The 25,355-nt window shown below is 40.6% G+C and overlaps 1 protein-coding gene across 2 annotated transcripts in view; it reads left to right on the top strand.

The window, feature by feature from the left end:
• Window positions 1-25,355, top strand: part of LOC149324230 (phosphatidylinositol 3-kinase catalytic subunit type 3) — a 155,267-nt gene that overhangs the window by 11,591 nt on the left and 118,321 nt on the right. Inside the window, exons 5-11 of one of the 2 annotated variants that reach the window (XM_089497911.1) lie at window positions 10,947-10,973; window positions 14,560-14,646; window positions 17,414-17,509; window positions 18,775-18,846; window positions 20,669-20,773; window positions 23,903-23,995; window positions 25,141-25,326. In XM_089497911.1, coding sequence (XP_089354037.1) covers window positions 10,947-10,973; window positions 14,560-14,646; window positions 17,414-17,509; window positions 18,775-18,846; window positions 20,669-20,773; window positions 23,903-23,995; window positions 25,141-25,326 — 666 coding nt within the window. The remainder of the gene's footprint in view (window positions 1-10,946; window positions 10,974-14,559; window positions 14,647-17,413; window positions 17,510-18,774; window positions 18,847-20,668; window positions 20,774-23,902; window positions 23,996-25,140; window positions 25,327-25,355) is intronic. The other variant, XM_089497916.1, reaches the window with a different exon arrangement.

The following is a 25,355-nucleotide window of genomic DNA, read 5'->3' as shown; positions in this document are numbered from 1 at the left end:
TTTCAACAAGATATGGGAGAAATAGATTGTTGGAAGTTTTCCATCTGGTCTCTCTTCCTTTGCCATCACTGTGTAAATGTTTTGGAAAAAATGTAACTCTCAGTGTAATTCATCAACAGGATTCTTCTTCTTGTTTGCATCACTGTTGTAAAACTTGTTTTATGTGATGTGTTATTCACTTCACTTCACTAGTCTTCAAAATGAACCCTCTTCCATTATGGCAAGTAAAATGCAACAAAGTTCCTGGTAACACAAGAGTTCTGTAAAACTTTCAGGCTCTTGGAAAAGTTATGCTTTTGGACTTTGATGCCCATGATTTTCCCAGCCAGCATGAACACCGAAATAGTACTCCAGAAAGGTAACTTTCATAAGCTTTCTCCAAATTCTGCTTAAAACTCCATAAATATCCATAGGACCATAAAACACAGAAGATAGTCAGAATTTCATCAGGTAGAGTTTCCATCTCTTAACGTTGGGAGACATTCCACCTACTGAGTTTCTGCCAGTCCCTCATCTGTAAAATGCAGATGAATGATTGGCTCATGTATGTTGGAGAAAACATTTATTTCTTTTGCCTTCATGACTACCGTGTCACGTTCAGTGTAGACCTTGTGATCTGATGCAACTTGGGTTTTAAGACCACAAATATTTCCTTGTTTTGTATACTACAGCTGAACTGCCAAAGAATTCTTTGATGCACTTTTAGGTTTAGATATGCAACATATTTTTTTTAAAAAATGGGAAGGGCAATAGTATCATTTTTGGTGACCAGTCAGCAGCCATAAAATACAAAGAATATTCTGCCTTCCCAAACGATATATGAAATAGTGATATCATTTCTATGCATTTTCCCATAAGTACCTTTATTCTTTCTTGAGATGTTACCTGTGTTATTTTCTAAGGTATAATTTCTACAGTTGAAATTGGATTTTCTACAGACTTTGGAAGGAGAAGTTTTCTTCTACCCTCATTGAGTTGAAAAATGGGGTGGGCAAATTTGCAGTCTCCAAAATCACCATGTTTTTTGGCATTCCCTGTGCTGTTTTAGACCTGGGAAAGGGATTTATGAAATGACAGAGCCAACATGGCATAGTGCTTTAAGTGTTGGACTATGACTCTAGAGAGCATGGTTCGATTCCCTGCTCACCATGAAACCCATGGGTGACCTTAAGCAAGTCATATGCTCTGAGCTTCAGAGGAAGGAAACCTCCTTTGACCTTAGATTCTCCATAAGTTGGAAATGACTTGAAGGTGTGCAACAACAACAAAAATAAAATGGAAGCCAATTTCTGGTTTACATCCTTGTTTAATAAAGGATCATCTTAGGCCTAAAATAGCTTTGGTTGTGGTGGGCTGGGGAAATGGACAACATTTTATTTGCTAGGCTATTTAATACATAGGAGAGCCCTTTCCAGGTTGAGTCACCCACATCCAAAATGCTTGTGACTAGGTGTTTTGGATATCTGATTTTTTTTTCAAATTTTGGAATATTTGCGTATGCATAAGGAGATATCTTGGAGATGAGACCCAAGTCTAAAAGTGAAATTCATTTATGTTTAGTATATATCTTGTAACCATAGCCTGAAAGTAATTTTGTACATAATATTTTTAATAATTTTGTGCATGAATCAAAGTTTGTATGTACTGAACCATCAGAAAGTCACTATCTCAGCCACTTGTGTGGACAATTCTAGATTATGAGTGTTTTGGATTTCTTCATTCCCGATAAGCGATGCTCAACCAGTATTAAAGGAGGAAGCAAACAAGAAAAGAAGTTGAAAATAAATGATATAAATGGGTGAAATAGCTTAAGTATAAGATGAATAAAATGGAAAATGTTTTTTTAATTGATGGGAGGTAGACCTTGAAGTTGACCTTTGAGCTCCAACAGAGGCTGTTTGGTTATCCAACACCTAGCAGTTGGCTATCCTTGCAAGAGAGACATGGTGTGCCACTTGCTGAACATTTGTTCAGTGGTGGTTGTGTCTGCAGGCAAGGTTGCCAGGTTAAAAACTGGCAATGGCTCCTGCACCTTTAATGGTTGTGTAGAAGAAGGAATTTCAGCAGGGGTTGCTTGTCATGCAACTAGATAGCAAGGAACCCCTGCTGAAATGTCCTCTCCTACCCAACCATCTCCAGTTTTTATTCTGGAAGCCTAAGCTGCATAGTGTGTCTGTCTGAACTGTAGTAACATCTTGGTTGGAGAGGCTGTGTGTATGATAGGTAGGAAGTTGGCACCTGTAGTAGCTTTCTCACTGGAGATCTTCCACCATAGAAGATAACCTGCATGTTGGATCTGCGTTTAGGTTTGCTCATTTGTTGTTTTCTTCCGTAGCTTTGGCCAGCACTTTGTATGTTCCTTTCTTTCCACCTCATATCATTCACTGTAGATTTCATCTCAGTAAGGCACTATTAGATTTTGTTCTTTTTCTTTTTATTAAATGTTGATGTCAAATTCCACAAGTTTCAAGGCAGCTATCCTTGGCTTTGTGCAAATTGGAGTGAACAACTGGAACAAGGCTATAAATATGTCTGTTCCATCTTTGAGAGATTTACTGTGGCAGTAAACTAACTTGTATGGAACCTGCACATTCCTTTTATAAGGCTAGTTTACCTTGGAATTCTAATAAAAAATTATTATAATCCACACATTTATAGTCAGCAGGTCACCGTGACATAGCCAAGGTTGAAGTCAAGAGTGAATGGCACTTTCATCCATGTAAAGTTTGTAGCATCAGTCCATCAATGCTGATATGATTTTTTTGCTGGCAGAAATTATATAGTTCCCTTGCATCTTTGCTATTTACGCTGGTGAACAATGTGATTCTGTGCTGGCACAAAATTGGGTTTCGTTTATGGAATGTGGGATCTGAAAGATCTCATATTTTTAAAACAACATGAAGCAGTGGATTCTTGCCATTGTGGGTCTCAGAGAATTTTGGCATAGAAAAGGGATCTAGGAGTCTTAGTGGACAACAAGATGAACATCAGTCAGTACTGTGATGTGGCAGCTAAGACAGCTAATGCACTTCTAGGCTGCATCAATAGAAGTATATTGTTTAGTTCAGATAGTACCATTCTGTTCTGCTTTGGTCAGGTCTCACCTTGAATACTGTGTCCAGTTCTAGGCAACACAGTTCAAAAAAGATGTTGACAAACCGGAGTGTGTTCAGAGGTGGGTGACCAAAATGGTGAAAACCATGCTCCATGAGGAGTAACTTGGGGAGCTGGGAATGTTTAGTCTGGACAAGAGAAGATTAAGAGGAGATATGATAGCCCTGTTTAAATATTTGAAGGGAAGTCATATTGAGGATGGAGCAAGCTTGTTTTCTGCTGCACCAGAGACTAGGACATAGAGTAATGGATTCATAGAATCACAGAATCATAGAGTTGGAAGAGACCCCAAGGGCTATCCAGTCCAACCCTCTGCCATGCAGGAAATCTCAATCAAAGCATCCCCGACAGATGACCATCAAGCTTCTGTTTAAAGCTTTCCAGGGAAGGAGACTCCATTCAAACTCCAGGAAAAGAGATTTCACTTAAATGTTAGGAACAACTTCCTGATAGTAGGAGCTGTTCATCAATGAAAGATGCCGTCTCAGAGTGTGGTGGAGTCTCCTTCTTCCTAGGTTTTGAAACAATGGCTGTTTCAAATGAGTATCTATCAGGAGTGTTTTGTGTCTTCCTGTATGGCAGAGCATTGGACTGGATGGCCCTTGGAATCTCTTCCCTTTCTATGATTCTGTAACTATGTCTGATAAAGAGTGGGCTTCAATGAGGTTTTCAAAAATTCTGTTGACTCACAGAGCTCCATATGTCTCTGCCCTCAACTACAGTACAAATTATACCAGAAGGATGAAATCTAATGCAATTTGCTTAGCTGATATAATTTGCAGCATACACCTTCTCTTGATGCAGTTTGGTTTTCTTCTCCAGCAGACGAAGAACAAACGGACTGACTTTTAGCAAAAAAGTTCAACTGGATCACATGCTGGTTGTTAGATGGTCTGATATGGATAATGTGGAACTACTGCTAGAGTCTGAAGGTCCAGAAAGAAAAGAAAAGTTGTGAACAGATTTTCACATTGCTGGTCATCTCTCACTACTATTATCTACAAACATCCTGCTGGGGAAACACATTCATGTTGTTCCAGGATGAGTTGTGCCATCCTTCCATGCAAAGCTTTGGGGGTGTATCAACTGGTAAACTAACTTTCTGAAATCACCACCTGCTGGAGCCAAGTGTTCCACTAAAATCTGTGCACAAGGTGTGTATACACACAGGAACATATTGGCTAGGATGCAATTGTGTACATCTACCGATAGAACATAACAGCCCTGTTGAATCAGACCAATGGTCTGTCTAGTCCAGGGATGGGCAAAGTATGGCCTGTGGGCTGCATGTGATGCCAGGGCTGTTTTTGTGGCCCCCAGAGTCTTTCAGGGATCAAGTTTTTATTTGCTCTAGAATGCCCCCCAAATACACTGTAGGGAGTGTGGACATGGTTTCCACAATGCCTGGAGGCCCCCTTGCTCCCCCAGCAGTTAAAAAAAAATGCAAAGAAATTCAAAATATTTTGCCCCCAAAGAGTCTTCTTTTATCTGAAATGCTTGGGACCAGAAGTGTTTGGGATTCTGGATTTTTTTTCTTTGAATTTTGGAATATTTACATATACATAATGGGATATCATGAAGATGAGAGCCATGTCTAAACATAAGATTCAATAATAATAATAATAATAATAATAATAATAATAATAATAATAATTTTTATTTATATATCCCACCTTTTCCAAGGATTGAAGCAGGATTACATCATTAAAATAATACAATCCAATCCAAACAATCAATAAAGTACTAATATTGAATTTCCCATCCCTATTAGTTTCCTAAAATATCCAGTCGTCAAATCGTTATACCATCATAATCAGGGTGGAGCCTTAAACAAAGTCTCTATACAAAATCCAGTGGATAAGCCTGCCAGAAGTGCCTTCTTAAAGGCATCTAAGGTGGTAATGAGACGGATCTCTTCCAGTAGACTATTCCATAATTTAGGGACTGTAGCAGTAAATGCTCTATGGGAAGTTGTGATTAATCAAGTATTACAGTATTCCAACAAATTCTTCCCAGATGTTCTAAGTGTGGGGGGCGGATTATGTAGGGAGAGGCATTCCTGCAAGTAACTCAGGCCCGAGCCATGTAGAGCTTTAAAGGTAATAACCAACACCGTATACTGCACCTGGAAGCTAATCGGCAGCCAGTGAAGAGATTTTAGCACTGGTGTTATGTGGTCAAACCTAGATGTATCAGTGACCAATCTGGTTGCTGCATTTTGAATCAGTTGAAGCTTCTGAACTTGATACAAGGGTAGCCCCAAGTAGAGCACTTTACAGAAATCTAAACGAGAGATTACCAGAGCATGTACCACTGCTTCAAGGTCCTTTTGGTCCAGGTACGGATGCAGTTGGCGTATCAACCCAAGTTGGTACCAAGCACTCCTGGCCATTGCATCTACTTGAGATGACAACTGCAGCGATGAGTCCAGGAGTACTCCAAAACTGCAAACTTCGTCCTTTAGGGGAAGTGTGACCCCATCCAGGACAGGTTGACAAACCTTCCTCAGACTTGGGGTTCCTATTGCAAGTACCTCCATTTTCTCTGGGATTTGCAGTTTAGGGAGGAGTACTTAGAATTCTCAGCCCTTGAGCTTTAGTGATTCCTTCAGCTGTACACTCCAGGATCCCAAGGTAGTTTAAAGTGGAATTGTAGTCCTACAGTTGTGTTGTGTCAAAGATCCTCAACATACTTTCCAAGAGCAAGCAACTGTGTGCTAAATTTTGTTTACTGGAGGGCTGCAACACTGTGAAATGGGCTATAAATTGTATGTTTTCCCAACCTGAAAGCACCCAAAAATCACTTCCAGTGGTAGCCAAAATCTTTGTAGGGAAATTTTACTTAGCTCAAATTGAGAGGGGGTCGGCTACAAGGACCCTATGAAACTGTAACCCACCTGTATACTGAGGGACCAGTGGATCTAAGAAATGATGCAGAGGCAGAAGTCTCCAATTAAAGTATATTTTTTATTTAAAAGGGGGGGAAATCACACAGCAATTCACTATCACACTCTCATTCATTCAAGGCTCAGGAAATCAGGGATTAGCTTGGAAAAGGTTTGAGGCAGAACTACGGGTGATACTTACTACAGATGAGGCTTGTTTACAGAGTCCAATTGGGTGAAGCAGGGTGAGACACAGCCGTTCCGAGAGCATTGGTTGAATGGAAGTGCTGGAGCTAGATATAGTGACATAGAGTCCCCATGAAATCTAAAGTAGCACACTGAGGGGAGATTTCAAGGGGGTTTTAAGGGCTAAAACTAGCCACTGGACAAATGTGTTGGAGTGTCTGAGGTGAGGTAATTTGGTCTGACAATATCCAAGGGAAAAGGGAAGGCAGTTAAGTTGTTAGCCGGCTCATCAGGTGGGACATCTAGACAATTATCACTCATTCTTCTGATTATTGGAGGTGATGATGATCCCATTAGCGACTCTCAAACTAACTATGGGGCTAGTCCTAGGGGTATTGTTCCCAAAAGGTCCCATTTGGCTGACTTCATCTGGGTGATTATGGCGGATTGCATGGCAGGGGCCATCTGGGGTCATGTGGAATACCACACACACCAAAATTCAGAAAAATACACTATGGCTAACACAGTTGTAATGTTTTTTTTGTTTTTTGTTTGTTTGGAGGTCAGTGGTTCAATTTCTAGGTGGGGGAAAGGTTTTTTTTTCACTTTTGAGATTGGAAGATGGCACTGTGAGATCATTTGGTTTGAGGGTTTAAATGAAATACAGTTAGCCCTCTGCATTCACACGTCATTATCCAAAGATTCAAGCATCTGTTTCTTGAAAATACAGTACACACACACACACACACACACACACACACACACAAAACCAAACCTACATTTTGCTGTTTTATACAAGGGACACCATTTTATTATGCCACTGGGATTTAATGGGATTTGAGCATTCATAGATATTGATACCTGTGGTGGATCCTGGAAGCAAACTCCAGCAGACACCAAGGCCCATTCTACTCTGCATTTTTCCCTTGAGGAGCAGGAATTTATTCTTTGGGGGTAATGCTTTTTAGGTCTCTTCTGATTTTTGAATTGTGGGGAAGGTCAGTGAGGACAAGCATGTGCACAAAAAGCGTTTGGATGCTGTGTTTCCTTCTGTATTAAATCTCTTCTCCTCCCACTTTTATGTATGCACATTAGTGTGTGTGTGTGTGTGTGTGTGTGTGTGTGTATGTACAAAGTGAAACCCTGAAAGAAAAATTCTTGCTGTTCGGATCTATATCAGAAGAATACCATTAAATATAATGATTTCTGCTCACTTTGTGATGCTAGCCTTGCGTGCCTGCATTTGCAGGCAGTTAAGAACTGTCTCTTGAGAGCAAAGATAGTGCAGCTGATTCCCCCTCCCTTTCTGTCTAGACAGCACTGTGCTAACAGGATATTGATTTATTTTTGTGTCAGCTGGAGAGGGTTTTTTGCCGAAACAGTGCCATTAAAACAACAGCAGCAATAATGAAGTTGAGTGGAAATTAAAAGACAAGTGAAGCATTTTACAATGGACCAGCACATGGGAGCTTGACAGGAATTATATTATTAAAAGAAGATACTGGTGACCTTCAATGACATCTAAACCTTTGTCTGCAAAATAAAGTTTCACCAAGAATAGGATGCCTGATCCTTTGAAATTGAGAGAAGATGATTCATGGGGGGGGGGGGGGGTGATGTATCTGAGCTGTAGGAAGTTGTGTGATTTGGGGATTTTCCATAAGGTGTCACCACAGCCTTTATAAAGGAGAGTTCAGTTGCAAAGTTGCCATGTTGATCAGCTATTGCAAAAGGGAGGACATCTGTTATATACACACTAGCTAAATTTACAGCACTTTATAAATAAAGGTTAATAATAATAATAATAATAAACCTATTGTACTCAGTTTTAACTCTTGAGTAAGCACACTGCACATAACCTTATACAGGTCGAGCATCTCTTATCTGGAAATCTGAAACACTCCAAAATTGTCCACATGGGTGGCTGAGATAAAGACACCTTTGTTTTCTGACGGTTCAGTGTATACAAGCCTTGTTTCGTGTGCACAGTTATTAAAAATATTGTGTATAAAATTACCTTCAGACTATGCATATAAAGCAGGGGTAGGCAACCTTTTTGAGCTGGGGGCCGGGTTGCTGTCCCTCAGACAACTGGGGGGGCTGAAGCCAAAAAATAAATAATTAAATAATTTTTAAAAAGTAATTAAATAAATAAATAAACCGGGACAAATGTAGGACAAAATTTTCAAATGGAGGACACTTTTTTAAAAAATGGAGGTCACGCAAAAATTTTTGCTGACTTTAAAAAAAAATGTTAATACAGCGCGCCTGCACCATACGCGGGCGCGCCATACGCGGCCTTGAGCATACGTGCTCAAGCCGCGGGGCGGAAGGGGTGGCACGTCCCATTCAATTGAATGGGCGCGCGCGCCCGTTGCGCCCCGCGCGCTCCCGTGCCACCGCGCACGAGCCCCATTGTTTCCAATGGGGCTCGAGCATAGGCGGAATTCGCCTTACGTGGCGGGATCCGGAACGGATCCCCCGCGTAAGGCAAGGACGGACTGTATCAATGCATTTTTCGGAGGCTTCTATAGACAATTGCCCCCCTTGCCCGCCGCTTGCCCCCCCTTGTCTGCCGCTTGCCCCCCTCTTGCCCGCCTCCTCCTGATAGGCCAAAGGCCCCACGCCCTCACACGAGAGGCCAAAGGCTCTGGCGGCAATCGGCGGCAGGACCAGGCTGGGGCCGGTCCAAGGCCTTGCTGGGCCGCATCCGGGCCGCAGGTTGCCTACCCCTGATATAAAGTGTATACAAAAAAATAAGTGAATTTCATGTTTATACTTGGGTCTTACCTCCAAGGTATCTCACTATCTAGCTATATGCAAATATTAAATTTTTTTTTTTAAAAAAAAGTCTGAAATTCAAAACATTTCTGATCCTAAGCATATTGGATAAGGTAACCTCAACTGGTATGTGCCAACTTGGTGGAAAGCCACAGTGAGTTCAGTGGGGTTCACTCTGCATGTTTAGGTAGGTTTACAACTGGGGGGGTAGTGCATCCTATGGGCTACATGTGGCTCCTCAGAATCCCTCCTCTCAATATTTTTCCCCATTTGTTTCCCTCACAATGTCCCCTGGGGTATAAGAGCCCGTTTTGAGAATTTTGTCCTGCTTATAGGAGAAGCCTTTTTTTCTAACAGGAAATCATCTAGAAGAGAAAGTTAATGGGTGACATGATAGCCAAATTTAATTATTTGAAGAGATATCATGTTGAGGATGGAGCAAGTGTGTTTTCTGCTGCTTCAGAGAATAGGACATGAAGCAATGGAATCTTTACAGGAAAAGAGATTCAACCTCAAAGTTAATAAGAACTTCCTGACAGTAAGAGCTGTTTGACAGTGGAACATGCTCCCTTGATGTGTGATGGAGTCTCCTTCTTTGGAAGTTTTTAAACAGAGGCTGGATGGCTATCTGTTGGAGGTGCATTGATAGTGCCTTCCTACATGGCAGGGGGGTTAGATTGGATGGTACTTGGGGTCACTTCCAACTCGTAAGATTCTTTGATAAACCTGACACAAGTGATTTTCTAAGACACCCCTCCTGTAGTGTAGTGGCTTGAAGAAGCAGGTGCTTATAAAGTAGCTCCAAACCAGCTGCATCTTCCTCCTGTACCCTCTCACCTACTATCTTCTAGTCTTTTTCCTTACCCTTGCTGTTGCCACTCCTTCTGTCTCTGGCATAGCTATGCTGGCAGATCAGTAGGATTTCCTCTTAGGAGTGTAACCTTGTGTACTTGTGAGCTTTACAGGACTACAGGGCAGAGTCATCCCCTTGCCCTCCTCATGGAGGAGTCCTGGTGGGGCAGTGGTTAAATGCCTGTACTGCAGGTTGTGAGTTCAGTACCAGCCAGGGGCTCAGGGTTGATTCAGCCTGACATCCTTCTGAGGTCACTGAAATGAGTCCCCAGACTGATGGGGGCAATTAGCTTACACATTGTAAACTTCTTATGGAGTGCTTAAGTGCACTAATAAGCTGTATGTAAATGTCATACACGGCTTTCAGCTTACACTAAAAGCCGCTCACCATAAAAGGCAATGGCACGTGTACTGCGTGCACAAGCCCCATCATTTTGAGCTTGAGCATCCATGGAATTTCCCTTATGCGGGGGGGGGGGGGAATCCACAATGGATCCCCCTCATAGGAGAAGTGTGCCATGTACTTGCTATTGCAAGTGGGCTTGATTTCATGCTTGCTAGAAAGGTTTTCCTGTAGGAACAGGAAACTTATGAATCCATTCTTAGAAATCAATGACATTCATCACACTCACCTTTTTTTAAAGCAGGGTGGTGTATAGCTGCCTTGCAGGACCCTATTTTGTTCCTGTATTGCCTAGGTAACATGAAGTGTTGTGGGCAACATGGCCAACACACTTGCATGAAGAACATCTCTGTGGTCTAAGACTTCACACTTAACTGAAGTAATACAGACAAGCACACAACATGATGGAACAGGAGCCCTGTTTAGGTGTTTCTTGTTCTACTTTCTTCAGTACACCTACTTTGTCTTCCGTATTGCTACTTCCAAATGGAGGGGACAAAATGGAGTGCATGCCAATGGATGCCCATGGATGTGCACCGCCAATCAAACCAATGGGGCTTGAATATCAGAGATTTTCTATTTTCATCAGGGGTGGGTGGGTGGGTGGGTGGGATGGAACAGATCCCCCACAAAAATGGAGGGGTGACTGCATTAGGTTTCAGCCAATGATCTGGAAATGGTTGCCCTTCAGTACATGTGACTAATGAATTGGTTTCTTTAATATAGGCCTGTAATGAGGAGCGTTTGGAGGAAGTAAGTAGCAAGAGCTCATGGCCTGCTAGCATCTTTGAAAAGAAAAAAAGCATGATTGTGACCTTGGGGCAACTAACATCTTAATAAAAGCTTTCACCTGCACTGAATATATGAACTCCAAGATACACTCCTGAAGGTGGCCCCAGTGCCTCTTAACCTTCCCATCATTGTAAAAACAATGGTTGAGTTGAGTACAGTGTACCCTTGGTATACACACCCTCACTGTACGTGGTTTTAAGCTTATGTGGACGGCAAGGGACAAAATGGCACACGGGAGCCATTCAGCTCAATAGGACTCCAGCATATGCAAAATTTGCTTTACATGGGTGTGTGTGTGTGTGTGTGTGTGTGTGTCCAGAACGGATCCCCTGCATATGGCAAGGGCAGACTCTATTGTGAAACAGAGTGATCCGGATTTAGTCCTTGGGCTGTTTTCCCCCCATCCTTTCAAAAATAAAATGTACTGAATCATGGTCTGAATCCTGTGGTTTGATAAATCAATCACTTTATTTATATCCCATCTTTTCACCAAGAATGGGACCCTCGTTCAGTATGAATCAGTTGGACTCACTGAATGAACTGAATTTAAATCCATATTGCTTTCAGCAGTTAATTCACTGGGTCTTCTTTAGTTGAGAGTAACCAATAAGGTCCAGGCCAATAATTCAAATTTCTTGTTTTTTTAATAAGAGATTTTATTAAGGGTAATGTATTATTAATTTCATATGAAGTAACTCAGACCCCATATACCTTACTTGCATACTCAGATTAATAGGGACAATTGAAATGGGTAATGTTTGATCATCAACAGTTTTCAGCATGTTAAGTTCCTTTAGATCTCCAGTACTGCAGCAAGGGAGTTAAAATTCTCATCAAACTTTAACTGAGCTCAAACTGCCCCACATCCTGTTTTAATGTTATTTCCAACTGGGAATGCAGTTGAAATGACACCAAATAATCAGTCTGCATTTTTGATGGGGAACAAAAGCTAAGACGGTAAAAAGGAGAAAATAATGTATATAATGCTTTGGGATCGATTGTAATCTTCGGAGTGTTGAAGGGTTAATGAAGATGGCAATCATATACAGTAGCTTCCCTGTTTTTCCCTTTTAATATTTGTGACTAAAACTACACAATGGAAATGTGTGGCATGCATGTTTCTAGATTGTGTGGCTTTGCTTCTGTGCTGAACAGATTCTTCCTTAAAATGTCATTTTGAGTGTTGCATTGCAATGCAATTGTTTTCATAGAAGCATTCTGCACTTCTGCAAATAATATTTACTAAGGTATGAACTGTTTTGAGTGTGAGTGATAGTTTAAAAGTTTTCTAGTTTTGCAGCTGGGGAAGGGGGGACCTTTAAAGCAAGCAGTTTTGCTTTAAAACAAGGTGTGTGGGAGCGTTCACCTTGTTTTGAAGCTCCCTAGCGATGCAGGGCTTCAAAACAAAATGCATCCTTCCCACACAGTTTTTGTTTTAATGAGAGCTGTTTGCTTGAAAGCACTTATTACAAGAGAATGTAATCTTAGCCACCATTAACTTAGCCAGTTGCAAGTCTTTGTGGAAGACCTCTTGCTAAGTTGCTCTGTTCTATCTAAGAGGTCTGTCTCCTTAGCCACAAGAGCTAAACAAAGTCTCTGTACAGGAGTCTGGTGAAAGAAAAAACAATCTTTGGTGGGGTACAGACCGCCAGAAAGAGGTGCCAGGCAGGCGCCTCTCTTTGCTCCACAGCAGCGCTGCAGCAACCAAACTGCGATGCTGCTGCGCAGCAAAAAAAGGAACATTAAAAAGTGGCTCCTTTTTGTGGCGCAGTTGCGCTGCTGCAAACCTGCAAAGATGTCCTGATGTCATCGCAGCTGTTCAGCGCTGTTTGGACACTGTGCAGCTGCGATGTCATAGCTGTGCGCGCTGTGTGGGTGGTGCTGCGCAGCTGCGATGCCCTCATTATGTGCTAGGGTTACGGAGCGTGTGCATGCGCTGCCCCAAGGCAACCCTAGCATGTCATGGGTGCGCCGCAAAGGGCCCGTCTGTACAGGGCCTTTGAATGCTGAAATATGTTGAACTGTGCTGCTGTGTTTTTGTGCAGTGAAGGAACCTCTCCCTATTCTTTCCATGTTATCTATGCCCCTGGGTATCAAATTTTCTATTAAAGAAGCAATGCCCATGAACACATAGGTTCCAGATGTCCCCATAAATGGGAGAAAATGTGGAAGCTGAAGTCTCATATTATCCAGTTGATGGCTGTAAGCATGTGCTCATGTGCTTGCCCTGCCATTAGATAATATGAGACATGGCGATCTGCAGAAACTCAAATCTGCAAATGGGAAACCCGTCAATGCTGAGGACCTACTATAATTTGATAACCAAGGTATACTTGTATATGGCTTCTGGCATTGCCAGCTTTGGTGAATGATCCAGCCAAAATGAATATACATTATTCTTATACCATCAACATGGGCAGAAGAATTAGTGTCTGGTTCAGTTTATTCCCAAAATTCAGTCCTGTGGAATGATTTTTATTGAATTCATTAGAGCTTGCTTCTTAGGTAAGTATGCTTGGTGGTCTACTGGATGTTTGTCCTGTTGAAATCCATGATTCTTAGGATGTCTCATTCCCTTTCTGCACAGATTAATTGCCGCTTGGTGATCAGTATGTTCTACAGTTTTAGAACTTACTGACAGTTAACAATTGCAGGTGAACTGTTTTGCAGAAGCTTGAAAAACAAGCTGTGTAGATCTACCATATATACTTGTGTATGAGTCGACCTCATGTATGTTGAGGGCCAGTAGTCTTGATTTTGATATCACCTGTGATATCAAGGGTGAAACTCAGGGCTGACTTCATTTTTCTGCCCAAGGATTCAGAAAAGCCTTTTGCCACTCTACTCCGAGAAGGGGATGATTCCTTTTTGGATAAAAGTTAAAATACAGTGTAACTCTTATCAAAAAAAAGGAACTGTCCACTTCCCTGAGTAGAGAGGCAGGAGGTGAAAGTTTAGTTCATCTTGAGAGAACCTAAAAGAAGCACCGGCCCCTCTACTCTCTCCGCCACAGCACTATTTTTGGCCTATTGAATAACTGGGCAGGAAAATGGCAACAGTGGCAGTCAGACAGTGGGGTGTGTGTCAATATTTCTTTAAGTTTTCCTGGGATGGACCAAGCTCTTGCCTTTCATCACTCTATTTTGAGAATGGTATGTTCTTTTTTTGATGGAAGTAAAGGTACAGTACTTACATTGATCCATGGATAAGCTGAGACAGTTTTTTGGAGGGTTGATTTTTTTGACTAACATTTCTAGATTTATACATGAGTATATACAGTATATATCAGTGGTTCCCCAAACTTTGGTCCTCCAGATGTTTTGGACTTCAGCTCTCTCGGTATTCCTGACCACCGACAAAGCTAGCTAGGGCTTCTGAGAGCTGAAGTCCAAAACACCTGGAGGTCTAAAGTTTGGGAATCACTGGTATATATGTATATATTTGAAATATAATTTCCTGCTATCCTCCAAATGATAAGAGTTATAGAATTATGTTTCTTCCTTAGCTGTGGTGATTTTAAATGATACATTTGTTTTCTTTGCGGCAGCTTACCAAGTCTCACCGGCAAGGGCACATGGTTAAAGTTGACTGGCTGGACAGACTGACCTTTCGAGAAATTGAGATGATCAATGAGGTAGGTAATGGTGTACATTCAGTTTCTATGGGGCTTTCAAATACAGCTTGGTAATACAGAATCCTGGGTGTACTGGGCACCTTTAATTAAGAAGATGCCAATTTTTTTCATCCCTTCCTGGCGCTTGCACACATTAAAAGAACAGCTCAGTCTTCTAGGCTGTGGGGGTCAAAGTCTGTCCTGCAGAACTCTGAGGAGGAGGAGGAGAAGTAGACCAGTAATAAAGGGTAAGTGTACTGCTTTCTGGGATCTCTGGAGACAAGTATAATTGAATATTACAACCACAATCACAATTTAAGTCTCAGTATGTTTTAAGGAACAACACAACAAATTATTTATTAAGTTTATCTCATATACACTGTCCCAAAAGTTCCATGCATCCATTGCAGGATTTGATTGCAAAACTCTTCTGTCTCTATTGTGTAGTTAGTAGTCTTGCAATATTGGATGCCTCCTTAAAACTCTAATAAAAACAAACAAACAAAATAGAGCAAATGCAATATAGAACGTCTGTTACAAAGAATTTATTTTGTTCCTTCCTATATACGTAACTGAAAATACCTTGTCAAGGTGAAATTCTTAACCTTGGAGAATAATTCTCTCCAGCTCCAGCAATCCCTCTTTCTGAACTCAAATAGGAAGTACAGACCATTTCTTAGGGTTTCCTGCCCATTAGACCAAACCCATAATTCTTAGGGATTACATATGCATCCCTAAAAAAGAAGTTACCCATCTCTATTCTCTTTCTACACTCTTTACCAAAAGGAGTGTGTTGGTTGTGTTTCAGGGTACTCTCTTGGTTCTGTTTTCATTTCAGTCTCTAAAGTCCTGGTTAATTTTCCACCATTACAATATTGTGCATTTGGGTACACTAGGATTTTTACGAGGAAACAGAACTATTCCTTCCAGATTTTCAATCTACCTTTCCTGGAAAAAGAGGCAGTTGCTTGTTCTGTTTCCTTGGATATGGTTTTATTTCTCCCATGAAGATGTTTCCATCCGGTTCAATTCATGAGTGGCTGTGTTTTGCAGCCCTTGCAATTGTTGCCTGTGTGTATGTGTAAGAGTATGTATACATGAGAGAGAACTTTCTTTGCCATAAATCTGTAAAATGCTGCAGAATGCTATGTCTTCATAGGAATGTTGAGTAGGAATGAAAAGAAGACCTTGTTTGTGGCTGCTCCCAAGCTTTGGGACTCCCTTTCAAGATAGGCTAGACTGGACAACCTGCTGTTATCTATCTCCTGATCGGCAGACTTAATGATTCTTGCTAGCTTTCAGCAACTGACTGGTTGTTCAGAGAGGGCTTTTTAAACACTGTCCCTACCCCGCAATGATGCTTAGTATTGAAAGGAACTTTCTTAAATGGAAAGGTTTAGAAAAAAGTTATTTTCCAGTTTTTATGCTAAGATAATAATCTTCTCTGTGCCGCGCTTTCAAAAATTGTTTCTTTCTTCATCAATTTCCAGTATGTTTCTTTCAGAAACAGTTCAGTGTTCATTAAATTGTTGGGGGTTTTGCTCATGTTTTGAGTGCCTTTGAGAAGAGGCAGGATGCAAACTTATTAAAATTATGATGTTGAGTGATGATAGTGCCATTAGCTTCATGTTTTTTCACTGTCCTGGACAAACTACTGGTTCACAATAGAATTCCCCAGAGTCCTTTTCAAGACACATAGCAGAAGTGGAATACCTTTAACAAATTCCTAAAGGCTGGGGTGCCTGGAAATCAGTGGCTTAAACTATTTAGTCTCTAAGACTTGAACAGAAATTGGATGGCATTCTCTCAGGAATGCTTTAGCGGCAGAATTTTGAATTGATACTTGTTGGATTAGATGGTCCTTGTAGTCCATTCCAACTATGTGATTCTATGAAAGGCTATCTATATGATGTCCATAGTTTTTTAGGGCATATTTTATTTATTTGTTTTCCCAGGAGTCCTGAAGAATCACTGGCTATTTACTACTGAATGGTTTGGTGTGTAACTCACTGAACCAAATGCCACACTATTTTGGCCCTCTCAAGAAGACATCATATCTAGGGAGCCTGCTTAGTTTCCAGAATGTCTATAAAAGAAACCTGTTGCTGTCTCCTTCTCCTCTTCTTCTTCTTTCTCCATTTAAATCAGAATACACAAGATCTTTTTGTAGGTTCACAGGTGGTACAGTTAATATGCAGAAGCATAGCTTCACAGAAGCAGAAGCACTGAAATTCCAAGGTGGACCCCCAGCCCCTTCACCTTTCTAGTGTTCTCCTTAGCTACCTTTTATTTATTTATTTTTTGAAAGCTATGGTTTGTGGTGGCAAGATTGGGCTATTTGGAGGAATCAGAGTTCAGGGTTGTGGATTTGCTTCAGCATCTTTCAACTTCTTTGTTTTCTTTCAATCATGGATGGAAGGAAGCTATTTTTCACCTTTGGAGTGGTCATACTGGTGCACTGACCAAAATTGGAACTGACATCCTTTCTCTCTCTCTCTCTTGTGCGTGTGTGTGTGTGTTTAAAAACAATTAAGGAGTGTATAGAGTTTAAACCATTTAATATTCATTAAAAAACAGAATGTAAACAATTAATAAAACAGCACACTATTGAAACTTCATCTCAGTCCAATGAATAAGGGAACACAGAGATGACAGCAATGGCAGAACCCAGAAAAAACCAAGGCACAATACTGTAAGAACGCCCGCTTCTTTAAAACATATATTGTTGATCTGTTTTTAAGGTCTTTTATCCTCATGTGTAATATTTCTTTCATCCTCTTAATTTCAGAGTGAGAAGCGCAGTTCTAATTTTATGTACTTGATGATTGAATTCCGCTGTGCCAAGTGTGATGACAAAGAATATGGAATAGTATATTATGAGAAGGTATGCACCATTTGCAAGTTCTTTTCATATTGCCTTAAGTTCATATTGCCTTAAGTACCAAACAAATACACTGGTATGTTCCCTCCTGTCGGGGTGAAATATTTTCTTCTAGGAAAGCAGCAGCTATTTGCCAGGTGGCAGATGCTTATAGGTACAATGCAAGTCAAATGCAAATAGCTGCAACATGATTAAAGGATCCAATAATTCATGTAATGCACTCCAGGTTTATAGAATTTTAATAAGCATGAGTGATTTTAAGAAGTCTTCAGTTTGATATTGTCTCTTTCCTCTCTTGTCTTCCCCCCTCTCAAAAATATCATAAAACTTAACTTGCACGATCCTTTTATTTAGTGGTACAGGTTGAGTATCCTTTATCTGATATACTTAGAACCAGATGTGTTTTGATTTTTTTTTTAAAAAATATATATATTTACATATACATATGTAATGAATTCAGAGACATAGCTGTATTTGTCTGGAATATCAGTATGCAAAGAGATCTTGCAGCACCTTTGAGACTGACTATACAAAATAAGCGGTAGCATGCATTTCTGTAGATTTGATCTACTTCTCCAGATGCATGGAGTGAACTAATATCCAGGAAGAACCTTTATAGATTGTATGAATATTCCATAGAAATATAAAAGTTTTGGGTAAGTGATGAGGCAACAAGTTCAGTTTTAACTATGGTTGTTGAAATACAAAGGTAGGAGGAAAAATGTTGCCCAAAGTGGATGACTGTATGAATGATGGAGGGAGAAACACTTGATTTCTCATAGTCAAATTAACATACAGCTGGCCCTCTGTATCCACAGATTCCTTATACATGGATTCAAGCATTTGCATCTTGAAAATATCCCCCCCCCCCCAAATATAAAGAAATCTTGATTTTGCCATTTTATATAAGGCACACTTTTTTTTTTACTATCCATTTGATTTAATGGGACTATACTGTGTCATGTGAAAAGGCCCCATGGAAGAAACAAATTTCAAATAGAACTTCTTGACTGATGGATCAGTTTTTTTAGCCACTACCCATCACTAGTAGTGTAGTCTATGCTTATGTGTGCCCACCCTTTGGCAAGGTTGAATTGTCACTTTCCTCCCTCATTTTCCCCATCTGCTCATTTCAGAGAGAAGACAGTAAGGCTTAATAGCTGTTTCCAGTCATGTATCTGGAACATATTAAATTGCATTGACATGTCACAGTGATCTTTATAAACTTAGAAGTTTAATGCACTTTTGTGAATGACTTTGTCATCTAGGACGGCGATGAGTCATCTCCCATTTTAACGAGCTCTGAGATCGTTAAGGTTCCAGATCCCCAGATGTCAATGGTAAGTAATTTTCTTCACAACATGCCAGGTGGGGAGCATGTTTGTGTTGTTGCTTGTCTTAATATGCAAATGAGAATCTCAAAGGTTGATTATGACCTGCATTTTAATCAGTGCTTATTCTTGTTCGAAGGTTTCAGGAGGGTTGCCCTAATACAGCTACATTTAATAAGTTTTTGTACATCCTTGTTATAGCTCCCCCCCCCCCACACACAGCTGGATCGGAGAACTTCTAGCTTGCAGATGGCTTAAATCTAATTCATTGTTTGGGGGGGGGGGATGCTCCACCCTTTGTTATGGGGAATACCCCTGTTGTTGTTCTGCACAAAGTTGGGGATGAGCAACATGTGGGAAAAGATGTACCAATGTTTTGTATAAACCTGTTGGAGATAACTGGAGATGTCTTCAACCCACTCTCTGATATTTCCAATGACTGGAGATAACAGTGAGTATCTTTGTACAGACTCCCTGTTGGTATCTAAGGAGGGACTTTCTCATTGTGAAGATGAGCTATGTGGGAGAAGGTGAACCAACATGTGATAGGAACCTGTTGGAGATAACTGGAGATGGCTTTGATTCACTCTTTGATATTTCCAACCAATGATTGGCGATAACAGGGAGTCCTGTTAGTATCCAAGGAAGGACTTCCTCATTGTAAAAATGAACAGTGTGTGAGAAGGTGAACCAATTCATGGTAGGAACCTGTTGTGGATAACTGGAGACATCTTTGAACCACTCTGGTATTTTCAATCAATGATTGAAAATAATAATAACTCTCGTTACACAGTCTCAAGAATGGACTTTCTCTATGTGGAGATGGGTATTTAGTCCCTCTCTCTTCATGAAGAAGGTAGAAACAAGTGTCAGTGGTGTGTCAAATAACATCAGAGAGGGGAGAGATCTGGGACCAATCCCTCTCCCCAGTGTCTTGTGGCTAGAGTTGTCTGTGTGAAAAATGGAGACAGCTCTCCTACCTTTAATAATTGTGTGTCAGGGGGAATTTTAGCAGGTATTGCATTGTTCCTGATTGTGTGATAAACAATACCTGCTGAAATCTTCTCTTCTACAGACCTGTTAAAGGTATGGGAGCCACCTCTGCTTTTCACTCTAGCAACTCTACCTGTGACCCACTGTTTTTGCAGCCCCCCTCCTAACCAGGTTCTGCACCCTGATGTTAGAGAGCTTGTTATCTGTGAGCCAAACTTAAGCTGATAACATCCAAATTTGTGATGCTGCCTCTGTTCAGTTTTAGTTTTTAATTAGCCATATTTGTTTGCATTTCATGCTATTGTTACCTGCCCTACCTGCTTCTCCATGTCAGATCAGGCTGTAAAACTTAACTGAATATAAATTTAATGCATAGCAAAGATCTGCAGAAGTATTTAGATAGAGAATGGTAATATACCAAATAACCTGTAGCTGTAATCGCTCAATAGTTCTATGATATTGCAGAGCATAGACAGGGGAATAGTCCAGTGACAGAAAATATGTTTGACATGCAGAACAATTTCAGTATCTATCATCCTCTTTTAAGGAAATAGGTGAAAGATTTATAGTGTAAGACTATTCTCCTTGGTTAAATGTGTACTGCCAAATCATAGTGATCCAGGTCTGCCCCCAATTAATTTAAGTATTATGAATTTTTTTGTGGCATTCTTTAGTGTAAAATTCCAAAGCTGGAAAAGTTTTAATTCCTGAATCACCATCTTGATTGTGTTTCCATCTATGATTACAGTGTTATACTTCATTTCTAAAACATTAACTGTATGTGTATGTGCCTTCAAGGCTCCTGTGGAGTTTTAAAAAACAGCTATTTTTTTTAAAGGAAAACTTAGTTGAAAGCAAACATCACAAGCTTGCTAGAAGCTTAAGAAGTGGACCTTCAGATCATGATCTCAAACCCAATGCTGCTACCCGAGATCAGCTTAATGTAAGTTCTTGCTTTTTGTTTCTGCTGCACCATTCTTCTTTTTAATGAATGCTGAATTTTCTCTTTGTGTTTGTATGTTAGAAACAAGCAAAAACTTCAGTGAGAGTTCAGCTTGTGGTCTGCTTTAGTTACTTATTTAATTTATACCCCTCCTTCTGAAAAGGGTTTCAATGTGACTTCCAAAAGTTTAAAATAAAAGTAAATTAAAATCCTATTTTACAGCTGTTAAAGAAAAGAATTACATAACAGTGTATTAAAACCCAGTTTTAAAACAGTTTAAAGCATTTTAAAAACATAATTATTAGTAACAGATGAGTGTGTATGTGTCTATGTGTGAATATATCACACTAATTCATTTACACTTTTTTGTTATTGTTGTGCACCTGCAACCCATTTCTGATTTATGGTGACTCTATGCTGAACCCATCATGGGGTTTTCTTGGCAAGATTTGGTCAGAGCAGGATTGCCACTGAATTCTTAGGCAAGACACATGCTGAGAGCATGTGTTCTGCCCAAAGACATCCAGTGGGTTTCATGGCCAAGTACAATATCAAACCCTCATCTTCAGAGTCAGTCAAATCTCAGAGCGCTACACTACTACTGCTATATAAGGCCTGGCTGGATAAAAATGTATTCACTGACCAGTGGAAAGAGAGCGGAAGGGAGCCAACTGGCCTTCCAGTAGAAGGGACTTCCATAGCCTGGAAACAGCCACCAAGAAGGCTCCCTCCATGGTGGTTAAAGTGGTGCCTAACCAGATTATTTCTGCAGTGTGGATGCAGTCCTTGTAAGATAGAGCTTTATACACACACACACACACAAATTTCTTTGTGTCAGCTCAGCCTTCAAGAGATGCTGCCTAACTCCTTTAAGCTCACTTCTTCTCTCCGTAAACTATCAATGGTTTATGTTTGTTCTTTTTCCATGAAACATGCCTTCTGGGGATAAACTTGCAAATATTCTCATCCTCAGTGAGGAACAGTAAATGAATCAAGATACCCCTTTGGGGAGAGTGCAATAGTCAACTAGCATAAGATTATTATTATTTTTTTACATGTTGAGGCTTTATAATGAAAATATGTCTGTGGTGCAAAAAAATCAAAATTCTTTTTTGCGGGGGAGGGTTTATTTTGCTGCAGACTCTTCACAAAAAAGTCCTGGCATGTGCAAAAACTCAAAATATTCACAACGTCACCCAGTGGAGGGAAAACATTTGAGATTTGTTGTTCTTGCACACAAGAATGAAATACTAAAGAAGAATGAATGAAATATGAATGAGAATGAATATGAATGAGAATGAAATATGAATGAGAAAGATTTACACCCCTAGAACCTTTCTAAAATAAAATAAAATAAAACCCTTAGATAGGTGTCTGAATTTTTGCTCATTCACACACGCTGTTGCTATTGCTTTGTCCTAAGGATTGCTCAGGGAAAAAAAGCTTTTGAATTCCATTTTTCAGTTTTATAAGTGGCATGACTAGTGGTCTGGTAGATTCTTAAAGTTGTAATCCCCCAGATAACCTTTTCCAATCTTTGAACACATATGGTATTCTTGCTTAGTGGGCCTTGTAAAGATTGGCTTTTGCTGATCGCTGTTAGTAATATATATTCACTTGTCTTACAGTTATGGAGCTTCACTTTCACATCCTCAAGCACACAATCACTGCCTAGTCTGTTCTAAAATTAGTCCAGGGGTCCTTTCACACTATACAATTATAAAACTCTAAGTTTCCCTTTAACTACCATGGTTCCATCCTGTGGAATCCTGGGATTTGCATTTTGGAGAGGGGTGCTTAGAATTCTCATTAGGAGAGATCTAGGGCCTCAGGTGTTGTGTGCCCTCAAGTCATTTCCAAGTTATGGTGACCTTAATGCAACTTCATTATGTGCTTTTCTTGGCAAAATTTATTCAAGAGGAGGCTTGCCATTGCCATCCTCTTAAGATTATGACTTATCCAAGGTATTCCAGTGGTTTTCCATGGCTGAGCAGGGATTTGAAACCTGGTCTCCCAGAGTCCTAGTCCAAGACTACACCATGTTGGCTCATCAAATTAGTACCTCAGCAAGCTTCGATCTTCATGCTTCCAAAGGATGCAGCCATAGCAATGAAAGTCAAATCCTTGTCCAATAACTATGTAGGGTAGTGGCACCATTGGTACCTGCCTTTACATCTACATGTGGATATTGTGTCCTCCCACTCAATGTAGTATATGAATAAAATATTTTGTTTATTTAGTGTCCCTATTTTCTTCCACATATTCATGTATAGTCATACTTTAACATTTTATAAATAAATAGCATTGCTCAGATTGCTGCAGTTGTGTGCCTTCTAGTCATTTTTGACTTATGACAATGCTAAGGCACAGCCATCATGGGGTTTTCCTGGCAAAAGTTGTTCAGAGGAGGTTTTTTTGGGCTATGTGACCATGTTCTAGAAGACTTTCTTCCTGATGTTTCTCCAGCATCTGTGGCTGGCATCTTCAGATTCTGGTGAAATGTCAGGAATAAACTCTTCCAGAATGTAGCCAATTAGCCCGAAAAAACTCACAAAAACGAATGGATGCTGGCCGTGAAAGCCTTTGACTTCACATTGTTCAGAGGAGGTTTGCCATTGCCTTCCTCTGAGCCAGAGACCATGTGACTTGCCCAAAGTCACCCAGTGGGTTTCATGGGTGAGCTGGGAATCGAACCCTGGTCTCCAGAGTCCTAGACCAATGCTCAAACTAGTATTCCATGCATTGTTCCAATTAGAACAGTTTTATTTAAGTAAAATCATTATTCAACTGAATGCATGTGAAAATTTTACACATAAAAAAGTTTGGGAAGAAGAGAAAAGAAAAATCAATTCTAATACACCCCCTTGGGGGTCCCAATCCACCATTTGAGATACACTGATGAAAAGGACCCTGGACTATCCCAAAAAGTGTGAAGGCTTTGGTTTTTGGTGTGGGAGATGGGAGGGCAATATGGTTCCTGGAGCCCAAACATAAAATGTGAGCAGTATCAGGGACCATAGTGTGCTTTCTCAGAAATGAATGTTGTTAGGCTTTTACCAACTCACTCCAGTCACTTCAAAAGGAGGGCAAAATATGTTATAAAGAGACCCATATGTGTCTCTTGTTTAGATCATAGTGAGCTACCCACCAACCAAGCAACTAACATACGAGGAACAAGATCTTGTGTGGAAATTCCGATATTATCTTACTCACCAAGAGAAGGTATGTATTATTTATTTTATACCACAGAACTTTTCCTGTGTAATGCCAGGTCGGTTAAAAACAAAACTCATATAATATACGATGTGCTAGAGGAAGAAAATGCTGACCTGGCATGTATTACGGAAACCTGGTCGAGGGATGATAATAATAATAATACATTTTATTTTTATACCGCTTTTCCAGAAGATCAAAGTGGTGTACACAAAATTTAAAACCATTTACAAACACATCATAAAATAAATAAAACCAATAACACAATACAATATACAAATCTAAAACAATCATAACAATCAAAACAATACGATAGTAGTGTAACCTGGGCTCAAGCCTTCCCAGCCGGTCTCTCAGAGTCCTAGTCCAACACTTAGACCACCAAACCATACTGGCACTCATTGGAAGAGTTATTCAAAGAATATTTGCAAATGCGTTCCTCTTATGCTTAGAGGGAGTGAATTGCCCAAGGTCACCCAGTGGATTTCCATGTCCAAGCAGGGATTTGACTCTTGGTACCCAGAGTTGTACTCTGCTCTCGTCAGGCCCCTCCTGGAATATTGTGTCCAGTTCTGGGCACCACAATTTAAAAAGGATGTTGAGAAACTGGAGCGTGTCCAAAGGAGGGTAACTAAAATGGTGAAGGGTCTGGAAACCATGCCTTATGAGGAACGACTTAGGGAGCTGGGGATGTTTAGCCTGGAGAAGAGAAGATTAAGAGGTGATATGATAGCTGTGTTTAAATACTTGAAGGGCTGTAACATTGAGGGGGGAGCAAGCTTGTTTTCTGCTGCTCCAGAGACTAGGACCCGGAGCAATGGATGCAAGCTCCAGGAAAAGAGATTCCAGCTCAACAGGAGGAACTTCCTGACAGTAAGGGCTGTTTGACAGTGGAACACACTCCCTTGGAGTGTAGTGGAGTCTCCTTCCTTGGAGGTCTTTAAACAGAGGCTGGATGGCCAGCTGTCGGGGATGCTTTGATGAGATTTCCTGCATGACAGGGGGTTGGACTGGCTGGCCCTTGCAGTCTCTTCCAACTCTATGATTCTATGACTCCACGAATGCTCAAACCACCACACCACACTGGGTCTCATCTGGCTTAGACTTGGATAAAGAAAGATATGTCATGTAACCATGTTTTCCTTTCACCCCAGGCCCTGACTAAATTCCTGAAGTGTGTCAACTGGGGCCTCCCACAAGAGGCAAAGCAGGCCCTGGAGCTTTTGGGCAAATGGAAGCCAATGGATGTGGAGGATTCCCTCGAGCTCTTGTCCTCTCACTTTACCAACACCACGGTGCGGCGGTATGCAGTTGCCAGATTGCAACAGGCCGATGATGAGGTATGGGAATGCTTCATTTCTCCACATAA

This window comes from Sceloporus occidentalis, unplaced genomic scaffold (genome assembly GCF_023333645.1).
Source record: "Sceloporus occidentalis isolate IW3139 unplaced genomic scaffold, rSceOcc1.0.p SCAF_1, whole genome shotgun sequence".
Classification (NCBI taxonomy): Eukaryota; Metazoa; Chordata; class Lepidosauria; order Squamata; family Phrynosomatidae; genus Sceloporus; species Sceloporus occidentalis.
This window is presented reverse-complemented; position numbering and strand designations above follow the sequence as displayed.